The sequence below is a fragment of the Carassius gibelio genome, chromosome B4, assembly GCF_023724105.1.
Source record: "Carassius gibelio isolate Cgi1373 ecotype wild population from Czech Republic chromosome B4, carGib1.2-hapl.c, whole genome shotgun sequence".
NCBI classification, from domain to species: domain Eukaryota; kingdom Metazoa; phylum Chordata; class Actinopteri; order Cypriniformes; family Cyprinidae; genus Carassius; species Carassius gibelio.
Window position 1 is genome coordinate 673,537 of NC_068399.1, and position 22,162 is coordinate 695,698.

Below are 22,162 nucleotides of genomic sequence, written 5' to 3' on the forward strand. Positions count from 1 at the left end.
TTATAGTCTATACACCCACAACATATTGTGACACTACAGACAACCCTATTATTTGTATCACCATTACATAAAAAAATCCTTATTCTGGGGCTGTGGAAAAATAAGTAAAGGTTGTCTCTTGATCTGCACCTTCACTTCCATTTTTCCCATTATGTCTGTCTCTCCTTTTTTTTCTTGTACCTGTCACTTCACCAGTACGTCTACTGTTACGAACAGAACTGTGTTGCAAAACATTGCAATTTGTTAACACAGAATGTTATTTATCTTAAAAATAGTAAATACCCTAGATTTAACAAACCTACAGTATAATTCATACAAATATATTAACTAAAGTGCCTAAATCTCAAAATTAGTACAATATATATATACAGTATTGTTCAAAATAATAGCAGTACAATGTGACTAACCAGAATAATCAAGGTTTTTAGTATATTTTTTATTGCTACGTGGCAAACAAGTTACCAGTAGGTTCAGTAGATTGTCAGAAAACAAACAAGACCCAGCATTCATGATATGCACGCTCTTAAGGCTGTGCAATTGGGCAATTGCTATTATTTTGAACAATACTGTATATATACACACACATTACAGACCAAAAGTTTGGACACACCTTCTCATTCAAAGAGTTTTCTTTATTTGAATGACTATGAAAATTGTAGATTCACACTGAAGGCATCAAAACTATGAATTAACACATGGAATTATATATGGAATTATATTCATAACAAAAAAGTGTGAAACAACTGAAAATATGTCATATTGTAGGTTCTTCTTTTGCTTTGATTACTGCTTTGCACACTCTTGGCATTCTCTTGATGAGCTTCAAGAAGTAGTCACCTGAAATGGTCTTCAACAGTCTTGAAGAAGTTCCCCGAGAGATGCTTAGCACTTGTTGGCCCTTTTGCCTTCTGTCTGCGGTCCAGCTCACCCCTAAACCATCTGGATTGGGTTCAGGTCCGGTGACTGTGGAGGCCAGGTCATCTGGCGCAGCACCCCATCACTCTCCTTCTTGCTCAAATAGCCCTTGATGCCTTCAGTGTGACTCTACAATTTTCATAGTCATGAAAATAAAGAAAACTCTTTGAATGAGAAGGTGTGTCCAAACTTTTGGTATAAGCGATGTAAATGCATGTTATTTATAGAGAAGGTAAAGACATTAATGGACAAAGGTGGAGTGGTAGGGGCCACTGTTAATTTGAATACATTTTCTATTTAATGATTTGCCCTATATCAAACTGCATTGGATGCAATTGGAAAGAACTATTATTAAGATGATCAATAATTTGCTTAGCCAACAGATTTTCAAAAACAACACTAATAGGCCTATGATTAAAAGTTAGACAGGGGTCACCACCTTTAAATATGGGAGCCGCAACTGCAGATTTTTAGTAGTTAGGGAATACTATGGAAAATTAATGGGACTTAATTAAACTCAGTCAGTCTACACAGCATGAAACAAGAGATTGTTGTTTGTTTGTTTACACTGAAATATGACTTAATGACTACATTTCAGACTTAGGTAGCCAGCAAGTCCCTGCAGCTGAGGAGCTGTTTAGACTCTCGATAGTGGCTTGTGTGTGTACATCAACAAAGAATGGTGTATCAATGTTGTGGTAGTGACAAAACACTGTTCATTGCTGGTGGAGTTTATGTTTGTGAAGTGTTGACCATTCTATCTGCCACAGGAGTTTACAGCCATTGTTATTGTTGTAGTCTACATCCCCCCATGTGTTAACGCGAAATATGCGCTTAGTAAGCTGTATAGCTCAATCAGTGAATAACAAACAAATAACCCTGATGGTTTTTCATAATAGCTGGTGACTTCAACCATGCAAACTTAAAGACGGAAAGATCTACCAACATGTGAAATTTTGCAACAAGGGGAAAACACACTGGACTTTGCTTATACAACAGAAAAAAAATGCGTACAAGTCTGTATCCTGCCCCCACCTCAGGTAATCGGATCACATCTCTATTATGCTAATTCCCGCATACGGACCACTTCAGAAACTCGACAAACCGGTTCAAAAACTCATCACAGTTTGGCCAAATGATGCTACCTCAACATTACAGGACTGCTTTCAGTGCACAGACTGGAACATGTTTAAAGAGGCAGACACCTACAGCAACCTCACAGATCAGCAGCAATGTTGTTTTCGTCAATGATGTCGACAACAAAATAATTTAGTTGACGCACCTTTTTTTATGACGATAACGCGATGATGACTAGCTAAAAATGGCTCTAATGTGACTAAAACATGACGAGACGTTTTCGAGTTTTCATTGACGAGACAAGACGTAACGAAAATGATTATAAGTCTGATGTTAGATTTTGTATAAGTTTTTGTATAAGTTTTTGTACGATTATCTTCCAGATCTCACTTTATTCCGAACAGTAACTTCACATGTCTTTTCACTAAGCCCCTTCTTCTTCTTCTCTGTTTAACTCACATCTCTTCTTACAATACAACGTCCATAGAGGTAGCATTAGGAATTAGCGTACATGATACAACATCTGACGTTCACAATGCATGTCATTTCTGCCTGTTTTGGAGAAGCACCCGGCTGCAGCCTGCAGATCGAGGCGGGGTTGCACGTTCTTTTAAATGCGCACTTGAGCAGTGCAGCACACTGTGACTCCATGTTGCTTTGAGCACATCATTCTGCACCCGCGATGTGCATACGCGCTTTGAGCACTCTGTTTTGAAGCGTTTCATATTATCATGGTTTTGCCTACTGAAAGATTATTAAAAGCCTATATTTTTATACCTAGCCTACACAATACATTTAAATGAGCATAATTTAACTGTATATTATTTGTGTGTAGTGTAGGCTATATAAATACATACACTCTTAGCTCTTGACATTCATATATAAATTGTGATATTTGCTGCGGGATGAGGGCTTCGATAACTCTCTCTTTTTTGACCATACATGTGTTGCTTTGCATCCCTGAATGTTTGTGTCACTTTTATTAGACAGGGTTGTATGATGTTTGTGTTTAAAAATAATGTGCATCTTGTTGTTGCACTGGCAGACAAGTTGAAGCACAAGTTGCAGAGCAAAAGTATGTGTTCCTCAATAGCTTATATTTTGGGCACGTTGTTCATTGCACTTTAGCAATTTCTCAAATAAAGCCACAATTGCCAAAGTAAGAATGTTTATATTCCTGGCTTTTTTGGAGTAAAACAGTGATTCCACTGTTACCCCTTTATCTGTGTGTAATGTTGTAGTAGCTCAAAGTGTTTTGCTGTTTAAACTTTAAACTATTCCTTTATTACTGTGATTACTGGTGAAAATAGGCAATGTGGTGAAATTTTAGAAGAGCATCAATTCATGGAAAAATATATCTTGAAATATGTGGATAAAAGGTTTCTGCCCAATGTGACCATGTAGTACAGCTTGGCAGCACTGCATCTCCATCAATGAGAAACTCTAGTTTATTATGCAAAGCGTTTAAGACTAACTGTTGTTTTATGAATGGCAACACTCGCTACAACCTGTCAAACCTAAGTCCATTTCCAATACTTTTTAACCTAAATTAGTTTGTTAAAGACTACTTTTTTGTTTTTTACAAAAATTGACTAAAACTTGACTAAAACCTTTTCGCGTTTTCATCGACTAAAACTTGACTAAAACCTTTTTGTGTTTTTGTTGACTAAAACTATCAAGTTTATAATTGACTAAAATGTGACTAAACCTAAAAAGCATTTTCGTCCAAAAGACTAAAACTAAGACTAAAACTAAAAGGGCTGCCAAAAACAACACGGATCAGCAGGTGTACACTGAAAATGTGAGTGCCTATATCAAAAAGTGCATTGATGATGACTGTCACCAAGACCATGACCACATGTGCAAACCAAAAGCCATGGATGACAGCAGAGGTTTGTGCACGGCTAAAGACCAGATATGTAGTATTCAGATCAGGAGATAAAACAGCCCTCAAAACAGCAAGAACCAATCTGTCCTGTGGCATAAAAAATTCGAAATGGTCATATTCTAAAAAAAAATCAACAATCACTTCACATACAGCAAAGACACACTAAGCCTGTGACAAGCCATTCAGACCATCACAGACTACAAGCCCCCGCCACAGGCCTGTGATGATAACATATCTCTCCCGGATACACTCAACCACTTTTGTTCACCATTTGAAATGCAGAATGACACACCTGCACAAAAACTGCCCATACCTCCCAATGACCAGGTGCTCTGTCTGTCTCCAACCGACATAAGGAAGACCCTATCTAGGATTAACCCATGCAAGGCTGTGGGTCCTGTCGACATACTTGGCTGTGTACTGAGAGACTGTGCTGAACAGCTGATACATGTCTTAACAGATATCTTTAACACCTCGCAGAGCCAGACAGTCATCGCCACATGTCTCAAATTCACAACAATCATACTGGTACCAAAGAAAATACCTGTGTCCTGTCTTAACGACTACCATTACACACAGGGGCGCTGCACAAGATCCCGGGCCCTAGGCATAGGCAGTCCTAATGGGACCCCCCGCCCTTGAAAATATATATTCCAGACTTTTCAAGGGCCCTATCTTCCTTTGGGGCCCTGGTAATCAGTACTGGTTTTACCCCCAGTCCGGCGCCCCTGATTACAAAGCATTGACTCAAATCAGGACGATGTGCTTTGAGGGCTAAGTCTCCCCAACACACTCAATCTGCTTCAATTTGCATACAATCCAAACCGCTCTAGAGAGGATTCTATTTCCTCCACCCTCCACCTGGCTCTTACCCACCTAAATAAAGAGAATAAAGATTCCAATGTTAGAAAGCTGTTTATTGACTTCAACTCAGCATTCAACACAATAATCCTACAACAGCTCATTAATAAACTAAACCTGCTGGGCCTTAACAGATCCCTGTGTAATTGGATCCTGGACTTTCTAACTGTCAGTCCGTGCCACAACACCTTGAGCACTAACACACTGAGGACAAGGCTGTGTGCCAAGATCAGCTCCAATCACATCAGGTTTGCGGATGACACAAGTGTGTTAGGTCTCATCAGCAACAATGAGGACTTAAGAACGCACTACAGAGAGGATGGGGCACAGCTGGCTCAATGGTGTGCCACTAGCAACCTGTCCCTCAGTGTGAGTAAGACAAAGGAGGTTGTGATGGACTTCAGGAGAAACTCCGTTGCTCACCCCCCACCCTTTACATTGACAGCTCGACTGTTGAGAGAGTCAGCAGCACTAAATTTATAGGAGTGCACATCACTGAGGATCTTACCTAGACCACCAACACCATATCACTCTACAAGAAGGCCCAACAGAGGCTACACTTTCTCCACCGGCTGAAAAGAGCAAGTCTCCCTCCACCCATCATCACCACATTCTACAGAGGAACCATAGATAGTGTGCATCACTGTCTGGTATGGGAACTGTAGTGCCGCAGACCACAAAACCATCCAGCGGACACTGAACACAGTTGCAAAAATCATCAGTGCCCCTCTCCCCTCCATCCTGGATATTTTCCACATACGATGCTCCAGCAAAGCAAACAGTATCAGTATGGTAAAGGTCCCCAACCATCACTCCCACAGTCTCTTCCAGCTCCTACCATTAGGAAGATGGTACCAGATGGTCCACTCCTTCCGATTCGGGGCAGCAACTACAGCAGCTCAAAACAGTCCTCTCACAGCAGCAAATTCATTACATTACATTACATTTATTCATTTAGTAGACGCTTTTATCCAAAGCGACTTACAGATGAAGACAGTGGAAGCAATCAAAAACAACAAAAAGAGCAATGATATATAAGTGCTATAACAAGTCTCAGTTAGCTTAACACAGTACACGTAGCATGGGAATTTAAATAAAATAATAAATAAAAAGAAAACAGATAGAATAAAAAAAAAAAAAAAAAAGAATAGAGCAAGCTAGTTAGAGGTCTTTACACATACACACACACACACACACACATACAATTGCATAATAAATGAAAAGAAAATAGAACACAAAAAAGATTAGAAAGGTAGTTAGATTTTTTAAAGAATAGAATTAGAATAGTGAGTGTTAAAGTTAGAGGGTCAAATAAAGATGGAAGAGATGTGTTTTTAGCCGATTCTTGAAGATGGCTAAGGACTCAGCTGCTCGGATTGAGTTGGGGAGTTCATTCCACCAGAAGGGAACATTTAATTTAAAAGTCCGTAAAAGTGACTTTGTGCTTCTTTGGGATGCCACAATCAAGCGACGTTCGCTTGCAGAACGCAAGCTTCTAGAGTCACATAAGACTGAAGTAACGAATTTAGGTAAATGGGTGCAGAGCCAGTGGTAGTTTTGTAGGCAAACATCAATGCCTTGAATTTTATGCGAGCAGCTATTGGAACCCAGTGCAAATTGATAAACAGAGGTGTGACGTGTATTCTTTTTGGCTCATTAAAAATTAATCTTGCTGCCGCGTTCTGAATTAATTGTAAAGGTTTGATAGAATTGGCTGGAAGACCTGCCAAGAGAGCATTGCAATAGTCCAGCCTGGACAGAACAAGAGCTTGAACAAGGAGTTGTGCAGCATGTTCCGAAAGAAAGGGCTTGATCTTCTTGATGTTGAATAAAGCAAATCTGCAGGATCGGACAGTTTTAGCAATGTGGTCTGAGAAAGTCAGCTGATCATCAATCATTACTCCAAGGCTTCTAGCTGTTTTTGAAGGAGTTATGGTTGATGTGCCTAACTTGATGGTGAAATTGTGATGAAACGATGGGTTTGCTGGAATCACAAGCAGTTCTGTCTTGGCAAGGTTGAGTCGAAGGTGATGGCCCATCATCCAGGAAGAAATGTCTGTTAGACAAGCTGAGATGCAAATAGCTACTGTCGGATCATCAGGATGGAATGAGAGGTAGAGTTGAGTGTCATCAGCATAGCAGTGGTATGAAAAGCCATGTTTCTGAATGACAGAACCTAATGATGCCATGTAGACAGAGAAGAGAAGTGGACCAAGAACTGAGCCCTGAGGCACCCCAGTAGTTAGATGTTGTGACTTGGACACCTCACCTCTCCAAGATACTTTGAAGGACCTATCTGATAGGTAAGACTCAAACCATTGAAGTGTGGTTCCTGAGATGCCATTTGCCAGTAGGGTTGATAGGAGGATCTGGTGGTTAACCGTGTCAAAAGCAGCGGTCAGATCAAGCAGGATAAGTACTGAAGATTTGGATTCTGCTCTTGCCAGTCTTAGAGCTTCAACAACTGAGAGCAAGGCCGTCTCAGTTGAATGTCCACTTCTGAAGCCAGATTGGTTGCTGTCAAGGCAGTTGTTGTGTGTGAGAAATGTAGAGTTTTGGTTGAACACAGCTCATTCAAGTGTTTTTGCAATAAAAGGAAGAAGGGAAACTTGTCTGTAGTTCTCTAAAAGAGATGGGTTGAGGTTGGGTTTCTTAAGTAGTGGAGTTATACGTGCCTGTCTAAATGATGAGGGAAAAACACCAGTGTGGAGGGAAGTGTTGATGATGTGAGTGAGTGCAGGTACAACTGCAGGAGAAATGGCTTGAAGGAGATGAGATGGAATAGGATCAAGCGGGTAAGTAGTAGGGTGATTAGAAAGGATGAGTTTTGACACTTCTGCCTCAGAGAGTGAAGAGAAGGATGTAAATGAGTGTAAGTTTGCAGGTGATATGAGCTTGACTGATTGTGGTGTGGAAAATTGTGCACTAATGTCTTTTTTTATTAATGAAAAACGTTGCAAAGTCATGAGCTATTACAGATGAAGCAGGAGGGGGAGGAGGAGGACAAATAAGTGAGGAAAATGTTTTAAAAAGCATGCGAGTTAGATGAATTGTTAATTTTGTTATGTAGTATGTCGTTTTAGCAGTGGAGACATTAGCAGAGAAAGAATATAGGAGTGACTGATACACAATAAGGTCAGTAGTATTTTTGGACTTGCGCCACACCCTTTCAGAAGCTCTAAGCTTAGAACGGTGTTCGCATAGAACATCAGATAACCAAGGGGCAGAAGGGGTGTTACGGGCTGGCCTGGAAGATAAGGGGCAAACAGTGTCTAAACAAGATGTAAGAGTGGAGTAGAAAGTATCAGTAGCACTGTTAGCATCCAAAGATGCAAACAGTTTAGGGGAAGGAAGTGAAGATGAAACCATTGCAGATAGCCGGGAGGGTGAAAGTGTGCGTAGGTTATGTTGAAAGATGACATGTGGAGGGGTAAGTGATGTGTCAGGGACCATGTTGAGGTTAAGAGTGAGGAGGAAGTGATCCGACGTGTGCAGTGGAGTAACCAGAACATGATCAGTAGAGCAGTTTCGTGTATAAATAAGGTCCAGTTGGTTGCCTGATTTGTGTGTAGCAGTAGTTGACACTCGGTTGAGATCAAAAGAGGCAAGCAGAGTGTGGAAATCAGCAGACAGAGGTTTATCTAGATGAATGTTGAAATCTCCAAGCATAACTAGAGGAGTACCATCCTCAGAAAAGGTTGAGAGCAACACATCTAATTCATCCAAAAAGTTAGCCAGTGGTCCTGGGGGTCTATAGACAACAAAAAAAAATATTTTAAAAGGGTAGGTAAAAGTAACTGAATGAGATTCAAAGGAGCTGTTGATACCCAAAGATGGTAAAGGATTAAATTTCCAATCATTAGAGATGAGCAGACCAGTACCTCCACCTCTTCCAGTCAAACGGGGGAGTGGGAAAATGAGAAATTATTGGGGAGTGCTGCAGGTGTAGCAGAGTCCTCTGGTTTGATCCAGGTCTCTGTTAGGGCCATGAGATTAAGCTTTGAATGACTAATAATAGAAGTAATGAAATCGGTTTTGTTTACAGCAGACTGGCAATTCCAAAGACCAATAGGAAAAGAAAGTAGTGTATTAGCAGACATAGGCAAAGTATGCAGGTTGGTAAGATTGCGCTGTCTACATTGTGTGATGCATGGTTTACGAGTGGTAATAATAGTAGGGATCTGGAATCACATAGTGAGAATTCAAACTCTTAGTCGATGGTCACAGGACGCCTTCAAAAGCTATCAGGAAAAAAAAATTTCACACATAGAAAACCTTTCTCACTCCAAGTTAAATTAAATTTGAAGCTACTGCTACAGTGCCCTGCTCTTCTAATACTGCCGCTGCATTGTCCTGTACAATCTGACACTGCTGCCAGGTTCGGGCTCTCCTGAGCTCAGAGCCCTCCCTCCGGACAGCATGCCAAATATGCTACTAATTGCTCTACCACATTATATGTTAGTGAGAACTTTTGTAAGTATATTTAAAGTCAAAGTCTGTCAGTAGGTAAGTTGTATATAGGTTTATACTGTTCTACTAAATTGTTGTATATCTGTAATTATGTAGCACCATGGTCCTGTGAGGCACGACACTTTGTTCCACTGTATGTCCACACATGTTGTGGAATGACAATAAAGCTAAACTTGAAATGTGTCCAACCATAAATATCCTTAAACTTTGAGGACTTTAGAGACAAAACTACTCTTTCAACCTCTGACTTTGTTACTGGTCTTAGTACCAGGGCTTTGTCACTATTGTTGATTGTAGTAATTTGAAACTTTGGGCTATTTTATTCACTGAATCAATGCAGTAATGAATAAGGGCCTGTGCCACATCAGATGGGCTCTGTACAATTGTGTCATTAATCTTTGGGGAACAATCAGAAGAATGAGTAGATTAGAAAATACACAGTTCAGGAAATGTATTCACAATAGATAAGCAGTATAGGATTTAGACATTGTTGGAAAACCCTGGAATGAAATACAGTAGATTTGCATATATATATATTATTATCATAACAGTCTGATTAATTCTGGTTCCTGAACAGTAAACTTTGAAGTGTCAGCTTTGTGAATGTGTCAATTATGTATCTAGTCAGAAAGACCCATAAGCAGCAACCTTTTAATTTTGGGTACGTCATTTGTGTCTCCACGCTGAAAATGGGGGAGGGGGTGATACATAAGGGGTTAGCAAAACATACCAGATAATATATTTCCAGTTCATCATTCGGATGTAAATGAAACTGAAATGGAGCAAAGGGACTGGGCAGGTGCCAAATCCTGGTGCAAAATGAAATCAGCATCTTCAAAAAGCTGGTCAGCAGAAGGAAGCATAAAGTGCTCCAAGATTTCTCGGTAAATGGTTGCAGTGACTTTGGTTTCCAAAAAACACAATGGACCAACACCAATAGATGATATTGCACCCCAAATAATCAGACAGTGGAAACTTAAGTGGACTTCAAGCAACTTGGGCTATGAGTTTCTCCACCATTCCTCCAGACTCCAGGACCTTGGTTTCCAAATGTAATACAAAACTCGATATTATCTGTATTTCATTGCCTTGTTCCCATATGTGCAATGGCAATAAAGTTGAATCTAATCTAATCTAATCTAATCTGAAAAAAGGACTTTGGATCACTGGGCAACAGTCCAGTTCTTCTTCTCTTTAGCCCAGGTAAAATGCCTCTGACGTTGTCCGTGGTACAGGAGTGGTTTAACAAGAGAAATACGACAACTGTAGGTTGTGCATCTTTGGCTGTTGGTTGTGCATCTTTTTCTTCCACACTTTTTTGTTCCACTCAACTTTCTGTTAACATGCTTGGATACAGCACTCTGTGAACGGCCAGCTTCTTTGGTAATGAATGTTTTTGACTTACCCTGCTTGTCAAGGGTGTCAATGATTGTCAGAGACCATTTTGAAGGCTCAGGAAAACTTTGCAGGGGTTGTTGATTAGCATGTCATCCTATTCTAATATGTTGAGATCATGAATTTTGTTTGTGAGCCAAAATCATCACAATTAAAAGAATCAAAGACTTGAACAGTCTGTGTGCATAGAATGTATTTAATACATGATTTTCACAATTCGAGTTTAATTACTGAAATAAAGTAACTTTTCCTTGACAATCTAAATTATTGAGAAGCACCTGTACTTGGTAAAAAAGCTCTTCTGATTCTGATTCTAAATCTAGAGTTTGATTACAATGAGAACGTCCTGACATGTGTTTTCTAACCCCAATAGAGTTCAGACTTTCTATAAATACCGATCCCAATGCATCTTTTTCATTATCAACATGAATTTTAATATCATCAAAAATTAAAACTTTATCTGCAGCCAGTGCTAACTCAAAAAAAACAGCAAATTCTTTAATAAAGTCTGTATGGTGCCCTGGTGGCCTGTATACAGTTGCCAGTACAAGCATCACAGGGGATTTATCATTAAGTTTCTATGGATAATGTTATCTGGTTTGCTTGACAATCCTCATAAGGCTGCGGTTCTCTCGGTTGGTTGTGCATCTTTTTCTTCCACACTGTTTCGTTCCACTCAACTTTCTGTTAACAATGCTTGAATACAGCACTCTGTGAACAGCCTCTATGTGAAAGTGACTCTATGTGTTAAAAGTTAACCCCTTCGAGTGGATTAACACATATACGCATTATGAGTAATTTTCTCCTGATAACCCCGAAAACCAATGTTCTGTATGTGTTTTATGACCTTACTCAAGTCATTTAACATTTTTAGTTTTTCACTAATCTTGCATAACATTTTTTTTATAAAAAAAAAAACAATCATGTACATACATGCATTTTATATATTATTATAGCCCAGTTTGTGCTGATTACAGTGAGACTAGACTTTAGCCATTTAGATATTTATAAGTAACTGAAAAAATCACAAATGTCAGGGCATGACAAAACTTCTCCAGGCCACAAAAATACCCTTAGACCTCAGAGGGTTAACTGACATCTGTGACATGAGAGAGAAGAGCTGCACCACCCCAGGAGGGATGAAGACCATCTCTTTTCAACAGGCCAGGTCTGCCCCAAAAACTCGTCTAATAACCTATGTTATTCTGTGGGCACCACTTAGACATCCAGCCATTGAGTTATCACAGTCTGCTGTGTATCTCATCACCATGGTAAACAGGGTTTTTCCTTATTTTGGAGTGTTACAATGTTCACAATGTGTTACAGTGTTCTTGGTGCTTGAAGAAGATCTGTAAAGTTGCAAAGACTAAAGTCTCAAATCCAATGAAATATTATTTATTAAAGTTAAGAGACAACCACAACCTCCTAAAATGGCTCATTCTAACATGCCCCCACATATCTACATCACTCTGTGGGAAGATTTGCATAACACCTCCCAAATGTTCACGAAAAGAAAGAAGGTGTAACTTTGATTCTCTCAGTTGCCACCACCACAATGTTATGGAGACACAGTGTGTTTTGTTCTGAAAGCGAAACCACTTTGTTTGGCCTTCCAAAAGAGGACACATTTGAAATCAGTGCTTAAGTTGTATTTACAACACTGTTTCAGAACAGTTTAATCCAGATATTCAGATGTGTGCAGCACATTTTATGGAGTACTAGCAGCTGTCTAGCTGGCCAATCAGAGCACACCTCACTTTTCAGAATGATGAGCTTTGTAAAAATAGAGATGTTTCAGAAAGGCGGGGCATAGAGGAGAAACAATAATGTACATTATGTGGAGAATAATGTTTTTTTTTTTACCTTAAACTGCATAAATGCATTTCATTACACCAAATACACAAAATGATGTTCTTTTGAGCAACGACATATGACCTCTTTAATGTTATTTCTAGTGATCTCCGACTGGCGAAATCGAACATAATTAGCGCCAGCATGAAAAACAATCTCACTGTATTTACGTTTGGCATTAGCCAGCACTTTTAAATTTGCCAAGATGTCAGGCGCTCCGGCTCCCAGTAAACAGTGGACTATGGTGTCTCTATTTTCATATTCCGTAAAGTTGTTAAAGCTGCTGCCCTAATTAAAATTATGAAACTGCAGGACAGTGGTTTGCCTAAACATCCTCACATTTCCTTATACCTCATTTAAAATGTGAATAACATTACCAAAAAAAAGAACTTTCTCTTTGGATGAGAGGAACTGGTTTTACTGTTTTTTTCTGTTGAACCGGTTGAATTACAGTACATTGTTTGTTTGGCTCTTGACGTACTGAATTATACAATTATTGATATTCATATTCTTTTGCATATGTTTCTACTATAATGTTGGCAAACTAGACTCTTCGAGTTGAAATCACTTAAAGCATACAGAAAACCACTTTGATGGCGAGTGTTTTCTTGAAGGTTCAGGACTTTGTCATAAAAGGTTTCAAAGATGTTAAAGCCTGTTCAAGAGAAGAACTATGAAATATCAAGAGAGATTGATTGGAGTCTCTATATACTTGACTTAACATAATTCCTACATTTCACATCCAGTAAAGATTTTATCTAAAAAGACCTTCATATTTTTCCTCATTTCCTCATACATTATATCCCCTTGTTTAATGGTGAAACAAAGAGGTGGAGCAACCCAGATATGATGACAATTTATGATCCTACCATTCCTAGCAGACAGCACAGAATCTTCTTCAGGCTGCTGTAAGGTATAATAGACTTTTCATGATATTAATTTTGTTTGCATTTAAGATTGTGGTTATGCATTTTTTTGTATGTTTTATTTATTTTCCTTTTTCTTTTTCAGATTGAGCCATGATGACGCAAATCTCACTACATACAGTTATCATCCTTTTTTTCATTCTGCAAAGTAAAGTAGGAACTCTGGCTTTCAAGTTTCTGCTAACTAGATCCATTACCCACCAAGAAATAACACAAAAAGCTATTTTACAAACAACAGCAGAAGTCTGTAAGACTCAGGCACTTCAACAAGGAAGAGATTTTGTCCAGGTGAGCAAGGAAAGGAATCATTATTTTGTTGACGTGTGTCTAAGTATTATTCAATAAAATTCTAGTGCATTTAACTCTTTCCACGACAGCATTTTTCAAAACTTTGCCAGCCACTGTCAGCGAGTTGAATATGCAATACACCAAAATTAAGATCATAGCTTTTATTTTGAAACAAATGTAATAAAAATGTATAAAATGGTGAGAAAATCACATTTTTATAAAAAACTACATCTGTATAATATTTAGTACGATTATCAAAGCATAAATCCAGTAAGTCTCTTCCATCAACATCCTCAAAGCTTGCACAGACATATATCACTTTCTGGATCAACATTTTATTCTGTAACATTATGCAGTTTTAATTTATATGCTGTCTATTGCTGGTGATCGCATTATTTATAATATGCATCTGTTTACGTAAGTGATCACTTGTTCCTCCATCTGGTTGAAGTGTGTCTTTATTCGGGAGGTTTTGTACCCATTCTAAAGATGTGCAATCGCATGCCCGAGTGTATTACAGTGAAAATTTAACATATAAAAACTTATTAATAGCGGAGAAGCGTTGTCTTCTAAATTACAAGATAACTCGTCAATGTCACACACCTGGACTCATTTAATGTGTTTTTGCCCGTGACCCAGTTTCTGTCTTTCCGTGTTTGATTAGTTCCCAGGTGTGTCCATTATCTTCCTCATGTGTTCCATGTCCCTGTTAATTTAATGATTCCATCCACCTGTGTTTCCCCAATTATCTGTTGTTCATAAGCCGTGTCCCTTCAGTTCTGTTTTGTCGGGTCTTCTCACTTGTCCTCACTTGTGACTAACTTGCTACTTACGTGTGTCTACCTCTGTGCTCCATGTTGGATATCCCCTGTGTTGGATATATTAAAAGCCTTATTCCGTTTATCCTCGACTCCGTATTCCTTCAGGCAGCGTAAAACCGTGACAGAAGACCCGACCTCAAAAGAGAAAATAGAAAACTGCGTGTTCTTCCCTCCGTTTTGCTTTTGTTTTTTCACAGTCTTTTCTTTTCTTAGTGTCTATGGATCCCCTCTATCGTCCCGAATTCCTCATCCTCCTGCTGAAGCAGGAAGGACGTTCTCTCGAGGACCATACCAGACAGTTTTTCCTATTAGCTAATGCCACCAGCTACCCGGACGGCGCGCTCTGCACCTTCTACAACACCAGCCTGAACTCCAAATGCAGAGCGTTGTCGTCCGAAGATGGTCCTCGAGAGGATTTCGCCGCATACGTGGAGTGGACTCTGGCGAGAAATGGGTCACCTCTCACCGTCTGCCCCATAGAGGACCTCGCCAGCCCCACTCCCGACCCAGAGACCAGCCAGCCACCATCACGCCGCACGGAGCCAGAGCCCACCGCAGCCGCAGAGCCCGAGCCATCCACTGACAGGGAGCCGGAACTCGAGAGCGCGACTGACCAGGTGTGTGAGCCGGCAACACCGTGCATCGTGGGAGTCCTCTTGGAGATCGAGGGCGTGGAGGAAAGCCCTGCCCACACTCCTGCGACTGAGGGTGAGCTGTATACAGTCTCTGAAGGTCATAAGGAGCAAGCTCTGGATCTGATGGACTGGTCTATGGAGGTAATCCCTAATTTTCCTGTTTCCCCGCTGGTTCCGTCCAGCCCTGATTCCCCTGTATACCCTCTCAGTCTCCCACTCCTACCTCCTCCAGTCATTTCCTCTGCTCCATTTCCGCTGGTTCCGCCCAGCCCTGAGTTTTCTGTTTCTCCGCTGGTTACGCCCAGCCCTGAGTTTTCTGTTTCTCCGCTGGTTACGCCCAGCCCTGAGTTTTCTGTTTCTCCGCTGGTTCCGCCCAGCTCTGAATCTTCTGTTTCTCCGCTGGTTCCGCCCAGCCCTGAGTTTCCTGTGTCTCCGCTGGTTCCGCCCAGCTCTGAATCTTCTGTGTCTCCGCTGGTTCCGCCCAGCTCTGAATCTTCTGTGTCTCCGCTGGTTCCGCCCAGCTCTGAATCTTCTGTGTCTCCGCTGGTTCCGCCCAGCCATGATTTTTCTGTTTCACCGCTGGTTCCGCCCAGCCCTGAATCATCTGTGTCTCCGCTGGTTCCACCCAGCCCTGAATCTTCTGTGTCTCCTGTATTCCCTCCCAGCCTCCCTCTCCCGCCTCCTCCCAAACCTGCTGGTCCCTCTACTCCTCTTTCGCTGGTTCCGTCCAGTCCTGATCCTCCTGTCCTTCCTTCCATCCTTCCTCTCTCTCCTCCTCCTAGACCAGCCAGTTCCTCGTCATCCCTGCTGGTGCCAGTCAGTCCCGCAGCTCACCCTCAGTCCGCGCCATTGGGGCGCGGTGGTTCGCCGCTGGACTGCCAGTCTCCAGCTCCGCCGTGGCGTGTTAAGGCCCTGTCTCCGCCTCCAGCCTCCGAGCCCTGGACTCCTCCTCGGTCCTTCGACCCAGCGGCTCCGCCTTGGCTCTTAGCTCCCTCGTCTCCACCGTGGCCTGTCATCCCACCTGCTCCACCGGGCTCCCTCGTCCCTCCGGCTCCACCTTGGTCAGTCGTCGACCATCCGCCACCTCGGGACTCCTCTCCTCTGGTTCCACCTCGTCACTCCATCCCTCCGGCTCTGTCAGGCTCCTCCTTCCCTCCAGTTCCACCTCCATCCTCGGTCACTCCGGCTCCACAGCGGTCTGCCAGGACCCCGCCTCTGCCTTGGTCGCCTGAGCCTTCAGCTCCACCTAGGCCCTCCGGATCCTCGACGTCACCCTGGCTCTGCGGCTGTGCTGCTCCATCTTGGGCTCCTCACCCACCGGTGCAGTCTCCGCCTGTCGGCCCCCTGGTGTCGTCGACCCCTCCTTCACCATGGCTCCTCCCGCCGTCGACTCCACCTTGGATCTCCGTCCTGGCTGGTCTCTGGTGGACCATCTGGCTCCTCCTGCTCCTGTCTCCTCCCTGGCTCCTTCCTCCGTCGTCTCCTCCCTGGCTCCTCCTTCTGTGGTCCCTGTCTGCTGGCCCCCTCCTGGAAGTCCGTCCTCCACCGGAACCTCCTCCCAAGTTCCCACCTACGCCCCCCCCTGTTGTTTCTACGGTGCGAGGACGCACCTACCGGGAGGGGGGAGTACTGTCACACACCTGGACTCATTTAATGTGTTTTTGCCCGTGACCCAGTTTCTGTCTTTCCGTGTTTGATTAGTTCCCAGGTGTGTCCATTATCTTCCTCATGTGTTCCATGTCCCTGTTAATTTAATGATTCCATCCACCTGTGTTTCCCCAATTATCTGTTGTTCATAAGCCGTGTCCCTTCAGTTCTGTTTTGTCGGGTCTTCTCACTTGTCCTCACTTGTGACTAACTTGCTACTTACGTGTGTCTACCTCTGTGCTCCATGTTGGATATCCCCTGTGTTGGATATATTAAAAGCCTTATTCCGTTTATCCTCGACTCCGTATTCCTTCAGGCAGCGTAAAACCGTGACAGTCAATGGCAGGCAAAGTTAATCTCGTACATTTACATTTATGCATTTAGAATACACTTTTATCCAAAGAAACTTAAAAATGAAGACAAAAGAAGCAATCAAACCAACAAAAGAGCAATAATATGAGTTATGTATTATGGCAAGATGATACATATAGATTATTTACTAATAAATTTAATATTGTGTTTTTATTATCATTAAAAAAAAAATCAAGCTTTCATTCCATGTATATTCGGGGCCTTAAATGTATTACTAGCTATAATTTTCTTAATGTAACCAATAATTAGTAACGGCTACAATTTTATAAGTTACCTACCCCACACTGGTTGTGCTAGAAATTACTAAACAGAATGTTTTATTTACAAACTTCCATGCATTTGCAAGTTCATGACACAATTCAGTCTGCTGATGTCTGCATACACTGTCTGTTATTTTAATGGAAGTTTACTAATATATATTACAGATTGATTATTTTCTGTTTCAGCCAAAGGTACTGACAGTTGAGTCTCTGACAGAAGCATGCTCATCTCCTACATCAGCTAAAGGTTTCCAACAAGCCATTGATACAGTTTGTGATAGTAATGCCGGGATTGATAAGCATCACATGTCGGATGCAGAATACCACTTTGATGATGAGAGTTTTGAGAAGGGCCAGAACCTTATCAAATATGGTGTCACAGCTGTTAAAAATGCTGCAAATGAGAAGAACTACGAAATGGCAAGAGAGCGGTTGGGTGAGATTATGCATACTATACAGGTGTGTCATTAGAAATAACCTTTTTACTTTTGTACAATGTATCACAGAACTTATACAATAATGCAACAATCTAATTAATTATTATTCAAATATTTTAATCCTGCACCTCAAAATATCTTAAGTGTTTATGTGCAGAATTTCATTTAATTGTAATCAAGAAATTATTTATAAATGAAACATAAAAAAAATAAAATAAAATAACAAGATGGCAGAAGAAAGCAACAGAACCCAATCAACCGAGTCAATAAGAATCAATTGATAAAAGGGGTAGACCATTTTAGATAAGGGGATGACCTCTGAAATGGTGAAAGAAATTCAATATGATATTTTTCATAACTAATTAATTAGATTAAAACATTAAATCGACAGCCCTAATTTAGCTATATATGTAAGGAACAATTGATGATGGGGTGTTGAATTATTAGAAAATAATGCACACCCGGGGTGGTTATGAGGCCATGACACAAAGTGGAGTAACACCTCAGCTGTGCATTATTTTTCTAATAATTAAATGTAACAGAGTCAATTATTACGCTTATACTACTGTTACCACATCTCAAGACATTTTTCAGATGATCTGTTTCAAGGCATTCATAAGGTTTTTGTCATTAAAGAAAACAGTATCATCTCATTGAAAAAAATGTATTTAATATTTCCATATTAATATAAATAATGAAAATAAAATTAATATTTATAATTAAAGGTATATTTCACTCAAAAATGTACAAGAAAATTCTAAAGATATTTTTTATAATGTCTATTAGACACTTCACATTGAACACAATAATGGAATTAAATTATAATTAAAATGTGAGGTTATTTCTGTGTGTCTATCTTCCTTGTATGACTCTACAGGATTTCTACAGTCACAGCAACTGGATAGAACTAGGGAATCTTTTTCCATACTCTAACCTGACCAGACCTGATGGGAAAATAGATAATACTGCAGGTATGGCAAAAATGAATGTTTTTCTGTTTTATGCATTTCATGTATACAACAATCAAACTAAACCAAACTCAACCAAAAAATGTTACAATGTTTTTTTAAATCAAATTGTTGAATTCATTCCCTGGTCTGGCTTAACTGATCTCACAAATTCAGTGAATACAAACTATTGGTTATCAATTAAAGTCAGTCTCAACAAGTATAATCCACATGGCTGATTAGTGAATTAAAGGGTTGGTTCATCAAAGAAATCATAATTATGTCATTAATAACTCACCCTCATGTCGTTCCAAACATGTAAGACCTCCTTTTATCTTCTGAACACAGTTTAAGATATTTTAGATTTAGTCCGAGAGCTCTCAGTCCCTCCATTGAAGCTGTGTGTACAGTCTACTGTCCATGTCCAGAAAGGTAAGAAAAACATCATCAAAGTAGTCCATGAGACATCAGAGGGTCAGTTAGAATATGTTGAAGCATCGAAAATACTTTTTGGTCCAAAAATAGCCAAATCTACTACTTTATTCAGCATTGTCCATTGTTTAAATCCTGACTGGAAATCCTCACATATACCATTTTTCTCTAAGAAGGAATATAATTGTGAGGATACCACCTTTTCTAGTATCTTGGACAGAAAAGGGAGATTCCAGATTGGTCTATAATTAACTATTCCTTTGGGGTCAAGTTGTGTTTTTTGATGAGAGGTTTAATAACAGCCAGTTTGAAGGTTTTGGGGACATATCCTAATGACAATGAGGAATTAATAATAGTCAGAAGAGGATCTATGACTTTTGGAAGCACCTCTTTTAGGAGCTTAGATGGTATAGGGTCTATTGCTGCAACAACTCGTCGACTTCATCGATTACGTTGACTACAAAAATACATCGACGTGCGTGAAATGCATCGACGCGTCACACTGTTTACATCTCGTGTAATGGCATACTGGGAATGGAGGAAGTTGCATTATATCACAAAAACAGAGACCACTGCAATCAAAAGTATGGGAATACTTCAAACAGAGGCCAAATAAAAAGGCCATTGTGTAAGGATAAAATAAAAAATGAAGTAAGTCTGTGTTGGCGCGGGTTTCTCCTTCTTTCCAAAGCGCTCGGCAGTTGCACCCCTGGGATGTCTGCCGTTGCTGAGCAACTATGACGTGCTCTCTCCATGAAGACGCGGAAATTTCAGCAAATGATAATCATGATCAGCTGTTCCTTCATCTTAGCTGAGCTTTCAACGTTGTTACGGGTAAGGATGAAACTGATTGGTTAGTTCTTGTCACATGCACCTTGGTGCGCTTGCGGCATTATGAAAAAGTGAGATGTTTTTAACTTGATGCAGTGCGGACGCGCCTGTTTTCGCGTGTGTGTCGCGACCGCGTCGCTTCCATTACGAGCACGCATGCCACACACCTACATTGGAAATAACGAACTTGAGCACGCAAAAGACGCAATATGTGTACGGCCCCTTAAAAGACAACAGTCACAGACCACCGAGCCACCCTGAATCAGCTCCAGATCTCTGGAAACCATGCTAAACCATAGCAGAACCCTGACTAACAAACCTTTATTGTGATGCTAAAGAACATTTCATGATGTCTCAGACAACTGTAAATTTTTGGCTACTGTGGTTTAATTAAAAGCGCTATCATAAATTCATATTTACCATGGTAAAATAATTTACTTTGCCTCTTTATTATTTTATACTGTAAAATTCAACCACATTGGTTGAAAATGAATAAAGGTTGAAATATTATATTAGAAGTTGTACTTACATTTTTTTGTAAAGTTATCCAAAGGATTCATTAGCTAATCAAAAAAAGAACATTAGATTAATTATTTATTGTTATAAAAATAATCGTTAGAGTAGTCGATTAATCGAAAAACAATCGTTAGTTTAGTCGACAGAAAAAATAATCGATAGTTGCAGCTCTAATAGGGTCTAACATACATGTTGTTGGTTTAGATGATTTAACAAGTTTATACAATTCTTCCTCTCCTATAGTAGAGAATGAGTGGAACTGTTCCTCAGGGGGTCTATAGTGCACTGTCTGATGCGATACTGTAGCTGACGGCTGAATGGTTGCAATTTTATCTCTAATAGGATCGATTTTAGAAGTAAAGTAGTTCATAAAGTCATTACTGCTGTGGTGTTGGGAAATGTCAACACTTGTTGAGGCTTTATTTTTTCTTATATTATTTTAATATTTAATATTAATATTTTAATTTAGCCACTGTATTGAATAAATACCTGGGGTTATGTTTGTTTTCTTCTAAAAGAGAAGAAAAGTAATCAGATCTAGCAGTTTTTAATGCTTTTCTATAGGATATGCTACTTTCCCGCCAAGCAATACGAAATACCTCTAGTTTTGTTTTCCTCCATCTGCGCTCCATTTTTCGGGCTGCTCTCTTTAGGGTGCGAGTATGCTCATTATACCATGGAGTCAAACTGTTTTCCTTAACCTTCCTTAAGCGTAAAGGAGCAACTGTATTCAAGTTGTTCTGAGGTTTTGGATATGCTAAGGAATTTGGATACATCAGGAAGATAACTTAAAAAGCAGTCCTTTGTGGTAGAAGTGATGGTTCTTCCAAACTTGTAACAAGAAGTAGAATTTACAATTTTGGCTATATTAAGTTTTATGTGATCTGAGAAATCATCTGAAGCAATATAATTTATATATATATATATATATATATATATATATATATATATATATATATATATATATATATATATATATAAATTATATTGCTTCATATATATATACATACATCATACATACATACATACACACACACACACATATATATATATATATATATTAGTGGTGGGCATAGATTTACATTTACATTTACATTTATTCATTTAGCAGACGCTTTTATCCAAAGCGACTTACAGATGAAGACAGTGGAAGCAATTAAAAACAACAAAAAGAGCAATGATATATAAGTGCTATAACAAGTCTCGGTTAGGTTAACACAGTACACGTAGCATGGGTTTATAAATAATATAATAAATAATAAGAAAACAGATAGAATTAAAAAGAGAATAGAGCAAGCTAGTTACACATACACACACATTTATATAATTGCATAATAAATGAAAAGAATAATAGAATACAAAAAGATTAGAAAGGTAGTTAGATTTTTTAAAGAGTAGAATTAGAATAGTGAGTGTTAAAGTTAGAGGGTCAAATAAAGATGGAAGAGATGTGTTTTAAGCCGATTCTTGAAGATGGCTAAGGACTCAGCTGCTCGGATTGAGTTGGGCAGGTCATTCCACCAGAAGGGAACATTTAATTTAAAAGTCTGTAAAAGTGACTTTGTGCTTCTTTGGGATGGCACAGTCAAGCGA

General features: G+C 39.9%; 1 protein-coding gene across 1 annotated transcript in view; it reads left to right on the forward strand.

The window, feature by feature from the left end:
- Window positions 1–13,479: 13,479 nt before the first annotated feature.
- LOC127956312 (von Willebrand factor A domain-containing protein 7-like) overlaps window positions 13,480–22,162 on the forward strand; it is a 50,869-nt gene continuing 42,186 nt past the window's right edge. Inside the window, exons 1-3 of the mRNA XM_052554153.1 lie at window positions 13,480–13,671; window positions 17,593–17,865; window positions 18,721–18,814. Coding sequence (XP_052410113.1) covers window positions 13,480–13,671; window positions 17,593–17,865; window positions 18,721–18,814 — 559 coding nt within the window. The remainder of the gene's footprint in view (window positions 13,672–17,592; window positions 17,866–18,720; window positions 18,815–22,162) is intronic.